The 15,426-nt window shown below is 39.1% G+C and overlaps 1 protein-coding gene across 3 annotated transcripts; it reads left to right on the top strand.

The window, feature by feature from the left end:
- Window positions 1–4,906: 4,906 nt before the first annotated feature.
- LOC118323186 (xin actin-binding repeat-containing protein 1) lies at window positions 4,907–14,837 on the top strand. Of its 3 annotated transcripts, XM_035655120.1 has the most exons (8): window positions 4,907–4,964; window positions 5,335–5,509; window positions 5,618–5,705; window positions 5,809–6,174; window positions 6,559–6,637; window positions 8,764–8,906; window positions 9,393–9,440; window positions 9,830–14,837. In XM_035655120.1, exons 2-8 carry the CDS (start codon window positions 5,382–5,384, stop codon window positions 14,591–14,593), a joined length of 5,616 nt encoding a protein of 1,871 aa, XP_035511013.1. In that variant the 5' UTR covers window positions 4,907–4,964; window positions 5,335–5,381; the 3' UTR covers window positions 14,594–14,837. The 3 variants fall into 3 exon arrangements, with proteins under 3 accessions (XP_035511013.1, XP_035511029.1, XP_035511021.1); XM_035655128.1 differs by lacking the exons at window positions 4,907–4,964; window positions 5,335–5,509; window positions 5,618–5,705; window positions 5,809–6,174; window positions 6,559–6,637 and adding an exon at window positions 7,672–7,890; XM_035655136.1 differs by lacking the exons at window positions 4,907–4,964; window positions 5,335–5,509; window positions 5,618–5,705; ... (1 more) ...; window positions 6,559–6,637; window positions 8,764–8,906 and adding an exon at window positions 7,670–7,890.
- The last annotated feature ends 589 nt before the right edge of the window (window positions 14,838–15,426 follow it).

Below are 15,426 nucleotides of genomic sequence, written 5' to 3'. Positions count from 1 at the left end.
CTGAGCTGATATTTCTTCTCTGCCATCAAATTCTTGTCATAATGGTCTATTATCATTGACGGTAAATGGCAATTATCATTGCCACCACTGTTGCCTCAGACAATTAATATTCTTTTCTTGCTTTTGACACAATCATTTATGTAGCTGTATGTAAATCTCAGACACATTTTTTTTTCACATGATGCTGTAGTGGTTCAGTAAGTTTCAGATTTTTCCAAAACAAGGTTGACTCCTCACTGTCAGGTACTCACATTGCTGCTATAATATAATATCAACTGAGTCCTTCTTTACATGCAGTAACTGTGAATCTAACAAAATACAAATTTGTTCAGTAACCCAAAATAAAAGTTGTCTTTTTCAGTCAAATCCTCATCCAATGCATCCTCCATATTTTCCCATTTGGCAGCACACACACAGAACCTTCATCTGTTCTCTGTCGATTCTGTTTTGGATTCATACACTGAACATTTGCTCTTACGTCAAACACGTCACTAAGAACAGATGAATGCACAAGAATGCATATTGAGGCCAAGCTGATGCGTTCGCTGATAAGTGATGTGCTACATGACATTACATGTGTAAACATGACGTCAAAGGAGGCTGATCATCTACAGCACTGTGGCTCATAAGAAATGTTGGTATTTCTATTTAAAACACTGAAATATGTTGTATTATTTATGTAATGCATATTTATGATATTCAGGCAGGCAGTAGTTGTACATACTGTACAGTAGACTCAGGGAGATATGCATCTTATGGCAGGAGAGAATATATCTCAGCCTGAAACATCTTTTCTAAAATGTAAAAACTCAAAATCAGAGTATTCAAGCTTTACCATCAGAGTAAAAATAAACAGTTAGTGCAAAAAAGAAAAGCAAGTAAATTAAAGTATGTTTTCTCAATTGCTAGTTTTGTTGGATGCCGTAGCCTCTTCAAGGGTGGTCTGATTTCAGACTACAGATGGGACATTTCTAACTAATTGGGTTTCATCTTGGCATCAAAGTAATCTGGCCATGCGATGACTGATAAATAAATAAGAAATGCCCACATGAGCCAAAAATGATTTGAAGAATTACTTTTTCAGTGTGATTAAACTAATAAACTAAGCTACACCAAACTGGTTAACATGAGTCTGTTATTACATTATCTAATAGTTAAAAAAATAAATCATTGAATAAACACTTTAAATAAATAAAAAAAGTCTCTCTCTCACATTCACATATGAAAAGTCTCTGAATGAAAACCAACTAGATTACCTCAATTACATGATGGGCAGTATCACTAGTAGCAGCAGCATGAATCACGCACATACACACACCACTGCTGAGTCACACACACACTGTGCCTGCCCTCTGTGTCATGATGCATATGTATTATCTCAGGCAAACTCATGACTGCTGGCCGTGTGAGATGTGCAGTGCGTGTTTGTTTGCATGTGTGTGTGTGTGTGTGTGTGTGTGTGTCACTCGCATGCAGCAGGCCATCCAACCGGTATCACATGCTCTGTGAAGCACTGCAGACCTCAGACTTGACCTTAGATTTCTGGTGATGCAGACAGGACCCTGTAGAAATGAGAAAATGTGACGGCAGCAGGGTTAAGTTAGGGAACAGAACTTGAATGCCTTAGAATAACAGAATATTTATCTGGTACATGATGAGATAGATTAGTCCTGCATATAAATTGATTTCACTGTCTGTGATAAAGTATGCTTATATATGCGTCACTGGCCACACGTTATTAAGCAGTTCTGACCTTATCTTCCTCAACTATCTGGTCTCTGTTCTCACTGCTGTACATTCTGGGTTATTTTGGTGCACTGAAATAACCTAGTTTGGCCTTGAATAGCCCCACTGTAATGTTCCCACATAACCCAAATGTGGGTAAGACAATACAGAGCGCTGTGTTTTTGTGGTCTTTACCGCCCCCTGCTGGACTAGCCTTTTCTCACAGTTGTATTTACTCATTCAAGAAAACCACATTCAGACACAGGAAGACAGGCAGATGTGTTTACGAGGGTGTACATGCTTTCCTCTTTGCAGCTCTTCAAAAGTCACAGAGTGTAATCTGCAGGTATTTTTAAGTGTTCTTCCAACCAGCCGCGGATCCTCCCTCTAAAACAGCTGGCTGGTGTAAGCAAGTGTGTTTCAAACGCAGACAAGGCCAGTAAACTTCCCCCTAATAACACCGCACAGTTCACAGTCAAAGGCGGCACATTGCATATTCCCTTTCATCTCTCCAGTGCCTCTGAGACAGAGACAGGAGTGGGTTTTGAAGGGAGGGATGAGGGTTGTAGTCAGAGGAGGGGCAGAGGAGGGGGAGACAGCTAGGCTGAATCTCTCTTTTTTTGCCCCAGGGGTGTGTGCTGCTGCTGTTGCTCTCTCTTTGTCTGTAGACTGATTAACAGAAAGCAAGACTAAAGAGAGTGAATATAAATTGTGTGTGCTGACAAAAGCTTCCATTGTCTCGAACCTCTACTGCATTTTACAAGTGCATCAAATAGAAGGAAACCCAGATAAAGGATACTACAAAGATGTTCAGATTGAGGAAAATTGTCTATTACAGGCCAATGCAGCCAAGTTCTGCACCTGAATAAATGTATGGATGTGTGTGTATTAAAATTAACATAAGAATAAAAATGACAACAGAGAGGCTGCTTTAAATGTTGTAATATTGTTTGTGTTGTAGCTGGTTGGTCTAACTGCTTGATATACTGGTTTAAGGGTTTATATCATGCTTGAAAGTAAAATCTTAATATCTCAAAACTATACCTTACTAGTAATTAAAGCTATCATGTAGTAAAGATATAAATTCAATTTATATCTAAAATCTAGAGAAATTTAATTATTTTTCACAGAATGATAATGATTGAAAGAACCAGCACCTCAAACATTAAAAACTGTATATGGTGACAGTAAATCAATGTTCAGCTTGTTCTGCTGCCCACAAGTGGCCAAAATCAATTAATGCAGCTTTAACATCAGTATCTGAGTAAATGCATTTCCAGTCCATTTCCAAAACAGCTTGTAGAGCTTTCATAGTTAACAATAGATTTAATAACAACCTATTCAATTATTTATTTATTTATTCGTTTTTGTGACCAGGCCTCTATAGTTTTACTGTAGTAAAGATAGTTCACCACAAGATATATTATAATCAGAATGGTCTGTCCTTTCACATGAGGTTTCAGTGAGTACATATGCAGTGTAATTATACTGTGTAGAACCAGACAGAAACAAAATAATAATTACAGCACTGTGGCATGTGCCCCATAAAACTAAATGTCATGACCAGTAATGTGTATTTAGCTCGCTTTAATAAACATTTAAACTGCTTTTTATAATTCACTCCCTTTAAAAAGCTGCAGTGCACATTTAATAGCTGATGCAGTTTTGCTGCAGCATGTGTTGGGTGGGCTGGTTGGGGTCGGTGTTGGTGTCGGTGTAGTCAGCGAGGTCATGAGGGAGCAGAGCTTCCTGCTGCTCTTACTCGATCCTTGAGGGTCAGTAGGTCTTGGAATTCGAGGGTGGAGACGAACTTCCACAACACTTGTTTCCTCGCTAGCTGTCTGAACCCCAGCCAGTTGAGATCTAATTTAAGAACTAAGAACCTTTAAAAGAAGCAGTAAAAAATAATTGTTTAATTGCACTGGTGTTTCCAGGCTATTTCAACTGGGGCGTTCACAGACATAAAAGAGGGTTGCTCTAACCATGGAATTGTGGATCTTCAACTTTTTGTGGTTAAGAAATATCAAACATTTCCAGTAAAGTGTGCCAGATTAACTCTTTCTGGTTATTTAGCTGTTTCTGGTAGTAATGATTTATTAGGAAATCACTATACAAATACAAAAATGATATAAAAAAATAATGATGTTGTTGCATCGAACCTACTGGAGTGTCCTTGAGCAACACACTCAATCCCTCTGGCCCCCATGGTTGCTGCTTTGTACCTAAGCTTAAAAGGTTTAGCAACATTTGTTCTACAAACCTATTCCAGTGTTCCTTTAAGTTCCTTAAAATTATTTAAACACACCCAAATGCAGACTGTTGTGTCTTGAACAACAACAATGTGTGAAATTGAATTGAATAAGCTCTATTTCGGAATACTGGAAGACTGCAAACACTACAAGCCATTGCATAATTCATCTTTTCTATTAACTCATATGGTTGAACGGTTTTCATGATGCATGCCATTTCTGAAGCACTGTTGAAACCATGGACCCTTGGTTGTTTGACCAGCAATAATCTACTCACATGTGATCATTTACTAATGTTTAGCAATTAATTATTATTCCAATAGGCACATTTCTTCAAAATAATGGAAACATTTTCCCTATATTGTTTAGAAATTCTCCTGAACATCTGCGTAGGTAGTATTACTCATTCACTGTGCTCATGTGTTCTTATATTGCATTGTAAATTTGTAAATCTGTAACCTGAGAACTATGTTAATCAGTATCTCTCAAAACTCAACCCATCCAAACTACTCTCAAAGCAGTAGAGCTGTGTATTATCATAATTCTCTCATTTTTAAATATGTTCTATTTGTTGTTCTTTGTCTCTGTCCTGCTCTTTGCTGCTGTAACGACTTCCTATCAGAATCAATAAAGTTAATCTCATGTTATCTTAATGGATGGTGCGTTGCTGCTCAAAGATCAAGTAATCACATTTGAGATTTTAGTTTGACCTGACATCAAACATCAAAGATTCTCCTGAAAACTCACATAAAGAGATAAAACCAACAGTAAAACTGGGATTTTGGATAATTTAGTTCTAAATTTGCAGGATTTATATGTTTGCTGTAGATATTTTCACAGACCATTTTACAAAGTCCGTGGTAATGAGGAAGAAAAGGGTAATGAGGAAGAAAAAGGACTTTGCTCACAAACGCTTCACATCTTGTGAAAGTCTTGTGATGCTGCAGAAGTGTTTCTGACAGGGAGCAGACACTGACTGACATCTGTAAGGTAACGATTCTACTCAAAATTCACTTTATAGTCCAACACTTTGTTTTCATGAAACATCAGTTTTTATGACTAAATTGAGTAGTTATTGCTCTCCTTTGCATTGCTGTTAAATTGCATGACATTTTCAAAATCTCATCGTTAAGGGCTATGCATTATTGATGTTAAAATCTGTAATTTCTACAAGTTAGAGGGAAAATGTTTCGCTTTACAAGCAGATAAAATGCTCACTAGCAGTGTTAAGATGATAGTTAAAACTAAATGTATTGCTGGGTTTAAAGAATTAATAGACTATGACAGTCAGAGTATGCTGATCTTCTGCAGAGAAAATGTCTTGCATGAATGGGCATTGATTATTCCTCACGTATATTAGGTGATATAGTTATTGGCAAACTGTGTGCTACTGTGACGTGATTGGCCATGGAATGGAAGAGCAACCTGAGGCGCACCCAGTCACTGAGGAACGTCCCCTCATCATGTGACAAGCCCACCTGGACAGGGGCAGGGCTGCGGGACAAGACAACGTCTGTGTCCAAGCTAGTTGCCAGGTGAAAGAAACAGCAGCTTCCTCACTCTGTCAAACTCTCTATAACCTTCTTAATGCAGCGCTTGGATGTTAATAGATGATTCATATGGCTTTTGTGTATATGTAACAGGTATCAAACCACAGTGGAAGTAAGCACAACTTTTCAAGAAACTTTGGTAAATAATGGTGAAGCAAAGCCAAAGCAGGTGTTAAAAGAGGTAACTTCTGACTTTACATTCAGACATTTTGGAGCTGTTTGCAAACATCTTCAGTGTGCAAGTCATGCTGCATGCTGCTTTTCCCTGTGTGTATCCCTGTCAGATAACACCATCTCTTCTGGAGAGTAAAGAGACTAATTTGGAAACTCTGCTGTGGAGAAATGAAGAGAGGGAGCGGTCTCGAGCCAAGACCAATTTGGCCCGCAGTAAGTCAGTGGGGAGCCTTCAAAACAGCACTTGGTCCATAGAGGCCCTGAAGGTTCTGTTTGAGTCAAAGGCAGCCACACAAAACAAGGTGAAGAGCAGCTTCAGAGCTGCAAGTTTCAAATCACCTTACAAGGCAGCAGATATCATGCCGGTGATGAATGGAGAGGTTGAAAATCTAAAGAGCTCTGCAGAGCAACTGAAGACCCAAATTCCTGCTGACGCTCCAGATGATGATGCAAAAAAAGATCATGTGACTCGGAAGGTAAATCCCTGTTATAAGGTCCAATTTTAGGGTATTTAATAGGTCAAAATAAGGATACGGTGTGTTTCTCCACTCATCAGAATCAAACATATTGACTTGTACTCTTGTTTCTACAAATATTACTGATGCAAACAAGCATCAGAAAACATCAGTAACTTGTATTTAATTTACATTTTGTTCTAGTCTAGTGTTAGTCTGTGTATGAATAAACCAGTAGATCATTGTGGGACTTAATTTTCAACATATATTTAACATGAAACCGTCAGATCCATCATGTAACTTCCATCATGTTACTTCCAAAAATAGAATCAAGACTTCATATTGTCACATAGATAGACATTTGTCTACTTAGTAGCACTGACAGTTCATTATTTCTCTCGCTAGGTGGTGCATCAGACCCGGGTGGAGAGGAGAAAAACAATAGGGGGTATTGATTTTGAAAAAATTGCAGCCTCTCAAGATGGTGAGTACCAGACAACATTCATCAAAGTGCACCCCGCCAACCTGACCGCTATTTATTTCTACCTACTGCCCAATAAAGCTGGGAAATAAATGTTCAGGTCTACATAATTGATAGTTATTGTTTGGCAAGGGACATTTGATTAGCAGACAGAGTAAACACAAAACAAAAACACAAAAAATATTATTTAGCCCAGTCATTAACTCTATATGGTAATAATAAAATAATCTACAAATTGACTACATTTATACACTTTCAGGACAAAGACCAGTTGAGATACTGTGCTGTAGACTACAGTCCTGATTAAGGTTGTAAAGGAACTGGAACTGGCATCAACCCCTCAAGCTGCTTCAGACTTTGATCTGCTATTAAAATTCAGATACTTTGGTGCAAAGTTGAATAACACAAATCTTTTCAGATGAGTTTGCATCATTTAATGGACACTGGACTGACTGACTACAATATAACATTGTCTTTCATTTCTTAATGATTTTCCAGGAAATTTCCTGGAAGTAACACTGTAATTTGGTACAAATTCTACAGAAATGAATTAGTATTAATTTATTGAAAATTCATTGCTAGTGCAGAGAGTCGGTGCACAGCAGGTCAACTGAACATGCAAAACTGTGAGTAGTAGAAATAAAGCTGTTCTCACATTTTCTTATAATTAGTACCAAATTACATAGTTATAAAACATCCAAGGAAATTACTAACCTACAAAATAAAGTATTACTCAGACATCTTTGCATCCATCAAGATAGCAAATAAAAAACATGTTTAGTTTCTTATATGCAATGCACAGTTCGGTGTCTAAATCCTAATGCAACTGAAAGAACCCAAACAAGATGCCGGCTCCTCTGGTAAACATTGCCTGGAAAGCCCTCTGTGAGTCCTATGACTCAGGTCAAAGCCATGGACGGTATGAATGAAAGGGAAGAGGTGAAATGGAGATGAATATCAGCACAGTGACTGTGCAAGAAGCCGTGATTGACTCAACCTGGTGCGGGTATAGAAGGCCACTCCAGAACAGGACAGAAATAGCCACCATGCTATAAGTCCTGAATAAGTGCAGGAGGGTGAAAGGGTCAGCTGTCACTAGGACAGGGAAAAGAAAGAGAGAGCGAGCAACCGAGAGTAGCAGAGGCACCATTGCCAGACACAAACTGAAAGAAAACCAGACCTAAACACATTCACAAAGATTGAAAGAAAATAAGAAGACAGGCAGGTCAGAAGGAAGTGGGAGCTGTTCGTTTTCTGTGAGTACACATTTGTATTTTGATTATTTAAGAGAATAATCTCTGTATTTTACCTGCATGTTATATGGCTTGCACATGCTCTTGGAAACTTGTTTACTTCTTTAAAACCATAAAGGTTAATATAAACAATACATTTGGAGCAAGTAAAATACTTTAGATTGATAGTTTTAGCAGCCATGTAAATCTTAAAATATTAGGGTGCTGAGACTTTAATATCACTAGAGGTTGACCTAAATATTGCAGCCAAAATTCACCAAATCCTCATCCTGAAGAGTTCTCTCTTTATATCTACATCACAGTGTCTGTTTTGCCACGTGTTCCAGCTGCTAGTGGATTATTGATTTACTATTTGTACAATTTTAAGAAATATGTGTGTTTACTTTTGCTGCAGTGACTTGCCTGTCCTTTTAACTCTCAGTATCTGTGTCAGTGGAGTCAGGTATCCCTCTCCACCACAAGTGGTACATTTATAACTCAGCCACATGGCAGCTGTTTCCCAAACTTGCTAACTATTAACACACAGTTTAGTGACATGGATGTGAACACAGAAGTCACACCTATGTTTTTCTTATCCAAATCGAGAGTCTTAGGATAAAGGGTGTCGTATGCTGTACAGATTATAATACCCCTTGAGGAACATGGTAATTTGCGATACTGGGCTATATAAATAAAATTGACTTGACTTGACAGTCTCCGAAAATAGTGCCTTATTTTGACACAAGCTGTCTTTTTGACAGCAAATTAAAAATGATTATTTTGTCAACATAGATCTCAGAGAGCTCTGATTAGGCCCTTTTTTAAGTACTACACAGTATAACTTGTGTCATAAAGAAATATAACACTTTAAAACTGCTGTGTCCGATGTCTCTGCAGATGAAAAGAGGAGGTCAATTGCAGATTTCAGAGACAGCTCCTTCATCCAAACCAAGGAGACACTGTGTGTCTCGGTCAAAGCTATGTCTGCTCTCTATCAGTCAAAAGTGTCACCTCAGGAATCAACAGGCCTTTTAAAATCGGTAAACATCTAACTACTCATTATGTGCTCTCTTCTTTTCTTCCTTTGTTTAGTCCTATATTATAAGCATGACCTCAAATATGTTATGCCTTTATGCAAGGTATACAAGCTAAATGTTTTAGAGCATGGTGAAGAGAGAACTATAAATGCTTTTCAGATTTTATTCAATCTTTGTTTTTGCTGTTGTGACCTTAGTCTTCACTGTACAGAGAGTAATAATGGAGACAACTGCATAACAGAATCCAGATCTAATCTAATTTTCTAAGAGTGCAAAGTTCACCAATGCATGTAAACTGTGACAGCATGTTTTACAAAATAGATTGCAAGCTACACACTGTTGTGTTTTATCCTTCACATTGTCCTCTAAAACATCATAGTATAATACTAAACTATCATGATCACAGCTAAAGCAAGCTCTGACAGCAAAGGTCAGGAGAACATTGATCTTATAAGGTTAACCTGACCAGAAATAATTGTTTCCATCCAGGCACAAGATCAGTCATCTGAATCTGGAAAAAGGGTCAAACTAACCAAGGTAAGGTAGAATTTCAACAGGCATTTTGCATGATGGTGTGCAGTGGATTTGCATTGTAACAATAGCTTATCTTCCACACTATCAAATAGCAAATAGTACAAGAACCAAATGCTTGCTTTTCCTGAGAGTTGCACAGTTTACTTCAAAAGAATGAAATGGATATTGGATGCCATCCACTCTACATTTTATTTCATTTATCATTGGTTGGATTTGCTGGTTGCTTTGAAGCTCAGCTAACCCACTGACATCTGGCATGTGGAAAGCAAATCAACTGGCATGATGAAGGTAACATATCGCTCTCATTGCTGTAAGCATGTCTGCACACTCTGGAGCATGATTTTCACTGGATAGCCCACTTGATGATCAGAACATTACTTTGTTCTTCTAAGATGGACAAAGGCTCCCAACACAGGAAAGATGACCTCCTTCCAACTCCTTTAACCAGACATCAGCCAGGGTCAGATGACATCTCTGGAGCACATTTCCAACAGTCCATGCCATCCCAACTCTCCAAAGAAAAGTTATACCAACAGCGGCAGAAGTCTGAGCTGAAAAGACTCCTGAAGCACACTCACCCAGAGCTGAAGATGTTGGATGATGTTGTGGATGAGGAGCTTGCTGAGGTTTTGAGCACAGAGACTGGGGGGACAACTGGCGAAACTGGATACGAGGGAGAGGTCCTTTCAAGACGCTTGATATTTGAGAACTGTGCTTTGAGTGACAAAATATCTTCTTACACCCCAAAGAGGCAGATGGCAGACGGAACAGTGGAAAGCGGCGATATCAGTAAAACATCATCTGTATTTAAGGAGCATGAAGAGACGCCATGGTGTGAAAGTGTTAAAGGGATTGTGGAGGATGATAAAAGGCTTGGTTCTAGTCCAGATCCTAACACAGAGTGTGAAGAGGACATGATAAGAATAGATTTTCAAGCTACCAGAGGGATATTTGAGAGTCAGTCTGTGAACACATCAAGACTAATGCCAGATAATAAGTTTGAGGGGAAAGTTTCTATTTCTGGGGATGAGACAGGGGCAGTCCAAAAACAGGAGCATAAAAAGGAGAATCTACACAGCAAAAACAAAACCATTACATGTACCAAAAGTCTTCATTTGACAGATCAGCCCCATAAACAAGGGCCATGTGTTCCTATCATTGGTCAAAGCACTGACCATCGGTTTTCTGATAGGGAAGCGGTTTCTACTGGTGAAACACTCTTTGAGGATGAGCCTGCAATCCTACCTAATCCAGAAAAACCTGGGGAAACAATCAAAACGAGTGCTGCTCTTTTTAAAAACAACCCATTTATCCCAACAAACATAGAACGAGAACATTCCTTTGTGCATACATCGAAATCCCAAAGCCCAGCAGGAGACAGTGGGGCAGCTCAGGACTATCTGATCGCTAATGTCAAGGACAGAGCCCATTTGTTTGAATCAATGCCATTCGACAAAATTAGGCATCAGAACAAGGATGAGGTTGAGACAATGGTCGAGAACATCAAGGAAACACTGAACTCCCTTTATCACGTTAATGCCATACATTCAGATGGCTCAATCATTGAGGTGAATGAGACAATGATAGCAAAAAAGGCCAAATTCACTCTGTCAGAGAGTGGGCCTAAGATAAAATATGATGAGGTGGCTGAAGGTGGTGCACAAAACTTCATACTCCAGTTGCTACCACGGGCAAACCTAAAGCCTCAGATCACATACCTAAAAGAGGATAGTAGAGAAAAGATGGAGGCCACAGTGGTGAATGTACCCGTGCAACAGCATCAGTTCAGTACAAACCAAGACACAGAGTTTAAAACTGCCAATGTGGTCCAGGTTGTTGAGGATATTCTCAATCAAGACAACTCTCTGAGGAAAGGAGTGATAATCCAGGAGGATGTGGACAGATCTGCTGAAGTTATGGTTTACTCCCTCTACAATTATTTTGATGAGGAAGATGTAAAAAGTTACTCTCCTCCACAAGGTGCACAGTATGATGAACCAGAGCCAGAAAGAGGTAATGTGATTAAAAAAGACAATCAAGATTTAAGAAAAGGCGCTATTGAGTCAACCATAAGCTGCCTTCTCGAAACTTCCAAAGACCAAATCTTCCAAGGATTAATAAGGCCTGAAATCACAGTAAAAGGGAATGTAAAACTGTTTAAGAGTTGTATAGAAAAGGGAGATATGGAGTATTTGAAAACTCTTCAGGCTGAGCCAACAGTGCAAGAGCAAGAACTCCCCCGTAACCAAAATGTGGTTGGACAAGGCATGGAGCTTCATCATGAACAGGGAGGTGATCAAGTAGAGGAAAATACGTCAGAATGGGTCCCAGTGGATGTAAAGAGACTGAAAAACATGTTCTCTGGAGATCCAAGACCAATCAAACCAAAGCAAATTGTACGTGAAAATCATGCCCAATCGACCACCATTTCTGGTGCATTCACAGGTCAAAATGTGTCGCTTGAAAAGAGACAGTCCTCTACAGAGTGCAATGTTGGGGTATTCTCCCATGGGAAACAAAATAATATTTTCAGGGAATGTGGTGCCCAAACACAAGAAGAAGCTTGTAACTCTACAGCTGTACCACAGGGACCATTCCTACATCTTGAGACACAGAATGATGGCAGGGTCCACCTGGCTGAATTAGTTGAGGTGGTAGATGACGATGTCGAGATCTCTAACCTCCAAACTGCAATACATAGTCTCCAACAGGCCACGATCAAGGCTAAATCTTTGCATCAATCTTCATCACAAAAAAAACTGAAAATCGTGCCTTCTAAGGAACCCGTTGTCTCAGTCACAGGTAACGCCAAACACTCAAGAACAGAAGCAGAATTACCTCAAGAAAATGAGCAAAAACACCCACTGGGGGATGAACCTCTATCAGCCTCCAACATCACCATGGAATATAAAACAGATCACCAACATGAGGATATAGAGACATGCTGTAAAGACACCAATTCTGAAGAAGTACAAACTACTGAGACAAGCAGTAAAATGGGTCAAAAAGGCACAGAGGTGGTCCAGGAATCTGCTATGGTGTCTGAAACAACAGCTGTACAGCAAGGGGAGGTGGAAGTTGTTTTTGAGGGTAAACTTCAAGCAGCTTTAAATTCCCTGGAGAGATCCAACATTAATGTAAGTAGAGGGGATTTCAGAGCAGCTATGATATACAAAAACTCCTCCAAACCTCACAAAGAAAGCTCTCAAAATTTGGATGCAGTGTCCGTTAAAAAGCTCACTAAGGAGGACTTTTGCTCTGTGGCTGAACCTGAATCAACTCAAACACCACTGACACAAGAGTTTTCGCAGGAACAAGTAACTGCAGCCAATACAGAGCTCCCAAACCAAAGTGAAACCCTAAATAAAGCAGCTACAAGTGCTGTCGTAGAGAAAAGAAAAAGGCCTGTTGGTCCAAAACCAGCCATCCCACCTAAACCTGAGCATCTGAAAGAGAAACAAAGACACATTCAATCAACCAACACAAAGAATCCTGAGGCAACCCAAACGAATACTGTCAGTGGTGCAAACTCAGGACCTGATTCAGTGGATCTTCAAAGAAATGAGCTTTCTGATGAAGCTATACCAAGCTCTGAAGTAAGGCATCAAGTCCAAGGTTCAAGTGACAAAACATGTAAGAATATCATTCAACAACAGCAGATAAATGTCACAGCAGAAGAGAAACCCCCCCAGGATTTTCCAATCCAAGATAATATGAATGAAACAGATGAAAGCCATGTAGATTTTCATGAAGCATGTAAGAAATTTGGGGGCAAAAAGACAATTTCAGTGAAGAATGCGCCTGTAAAGCCCAAAAGAGTCAAAATTGCCCAGCCAGGCAAGAAAAACCCAAAACACATGTCTGAAGATAATAATTCCTCAACTCTTACACATGTGGTTCAGGAACCACAACAAACTCTAACTGATCCATCATGCAATAATCCCAGCACCTGTGGACAAACTGCTGGCAGCAAAGACAAGCACGAGGAAGAAATTAAACAAGAAAGCAAAGTTGAGATGAGGGAAAAGAAAGGACGAACCGAGACAGAGGACGAATGCCGACAGCGTCTGTCAGTTCACATGGATGAGATCATGAGAGAAAACATAACAGCAGCCATGGGAATTTTTGACAACTTGCGAAAGCAGGAGGAACTGCAGAGCATCCTCAGTCGAGTTGAAGAAATTGAACAGGACACGAGCGAGGTTGATGTAAGGTCTCTGAGGGGTGTATTTGAGAACGTCCCTGACTGGGTTGTCAGCTCTGAAAAAAAGAAACAAAAGACGGTAAAAGTAGAAAACAAAGAAGAGAGGATGCCGTTAACGAGAGACATAACTGAAAGCAAGACCTCAATGGCACATGTTTTTGGAAATCTTGAGCGAGCCAGTGAGGAAATCATGAATCTAAAAGAACAAACTTTAGCCAGACTTATGGACATAGAGGGAGCCATAAAGAAGGCTCTTTATTCTGTCTCTACTTTGAAATCTGACTCAGATATTGCTGGTTTATCCTGCCTCTTCAAAGAGTCATTAGGTACAGTGGAAGGATTCCCATCCTCTGGTAATATTAGCAAAATAAGCATTGGCTCAAACAGAACAAAATCACTGTCATCACAGGAAAGCCCTGCAGCACAGGGAAACACAGCATTATTAGTTAGCCAGAGAGCAAGCTCTGATGTAGCCTCTGCAAAACAACGAGCAAGTCCCCCATCTTCACCTGCCTTCATCTCCATCCAGTCATCTGCTAGAAAGATGGATAAAACAGAGGTACTTCCACCAGAGACCACAATCTGCCCGACATGTCAGCACAGCCCAAAGACAGAGGAGAAATTCCGGACAACAAAAACCCTGACATGCAACAGCCCTGCTCAAAATAGAAAAAGGGACCCCAGAAAAGGAGGTCAAAAACAATCCCCTCAAAGCCCCCTTAACCCTAAACGAGAGCTCAGTGTACTTGAGGTGCAGACTGACCATGAGGGAAACAGTATTATGGGTACCAAAACAGTCACAGAGAACTATGAGAAGACTGATAACTTTGGAAACCGGTTTTATTCTTCCAAAACCTCCACTCTCATCTCTGGTCAGCCAGAAACGACAACATCCATAGGTCAGGTCACCAAGTACCCAGAAGTTCAGCTGCCGATCAATCAGAAACCTTAAATCCTTGACAGATAGGCGCTCATTGTTACCTATTAGCTAAGTGCTGGCAGTGTTTTTCATATTCTGAATGACAAAGTTGTTGTGTACATAAGTTTATTTCCTAAGATATGTTGGTGTTTGTTTATTTATAAGAGGTTATCATTAGTTTGAGATTTTCTTATTGATTATTTATTTTTAGCTTGTAATCTTTAAACTGCTGTAGATTGGCTTTTGAAATTAAATATGCATTATTGGCTTTCATTTATGCTTTTGTGTCTGTTGTTATTAATGCTTATTATATCAAAAAGTATTTTTCTTTTAACCAAGCTCATCTAGCCTAATTTTTTTTCATCAGTTTCAACCAGCTTGTCAAGAAAAGTGTTCAGCCTGTCTGAAGCCGGTTTATCCGATGGAAAAAATTACTGCAGACAAATACATTTTTCACAAAACTTGCTTCTGTTGTAAACAGTGCAAGAAAAAATTAAGGTGAGATATTGAAATATTTTACATTTTAAAAAATCACAAAATAACTTCAAACTTCAAACATTGATCAATGTTTCACAATATTGATTCCACTGTCTGTGCCGAAAACAATTATTTACTTTGATCACTTTGAATTGATAAACTTCGTATTGACCTGAACATAAGTAATTGTAACTCACTATTCTATGCAACAGTTTTCATAGAGGCAAAAACTAAAATAAAAACAAATATTCTGCTCAATAACTGCAATCAACTTGATGTTTGTCAAATACAATCAAAATCTTTCACTGATTAATTGATTGATTTGTGGAATGATATGTAACAGCTTTTTAAGGACAATTTAAAAGATAAAAATAACATAATTATACAGC

This window comes from Morone saxatilis, unplaced genomic scaffold (genome assembly GCF_004916995.1).
Source record: "Morone saxatilis isolate NCDOM2014 unplaced genomic scaffold, NCSU_SB_2.0 Contig0, whole genome shotgun sequence".
Taxonomy (NCBI): domain Eukaryota; kingdom Metazoa; phylum Chordata; class Actinopteri; family Moronidae; genus Morone; species Morone saxatilis.
The sequence above is the reverse complement of the archived record's forward strand: the minus strand, read 5'-3'. Positions and strand labels throughout refer to the sequence as shown.

What these genes read in the sequence shown, in the direction of transcription:
- LOC118323186 (XM_035655120.1), top strand. Translation starts at nt 5,382, where the DNA reads ATGGAATGGAAGAGCAACCTGAGGCGCACCCAGTCACTGAGGAACGTC. An exon ending in GTGTCCAAGCTAGTTGCCAG is followed by an intron (nt 5,510 to 5,617) that starts GTGAAAGAAACA and finishes TATATGTAACAG; the next exon opens with GTATCAAACCACAGTGGAAG. An exon ending in CAACAGGCCTTTTAAAATCG is followed by an intron (nt 8,907 to 9,392) that starts GTAAACATCTAA and finishes GTTTCCATCCAG; the next exon opens with GCACAAGATCAGTCATCTGA.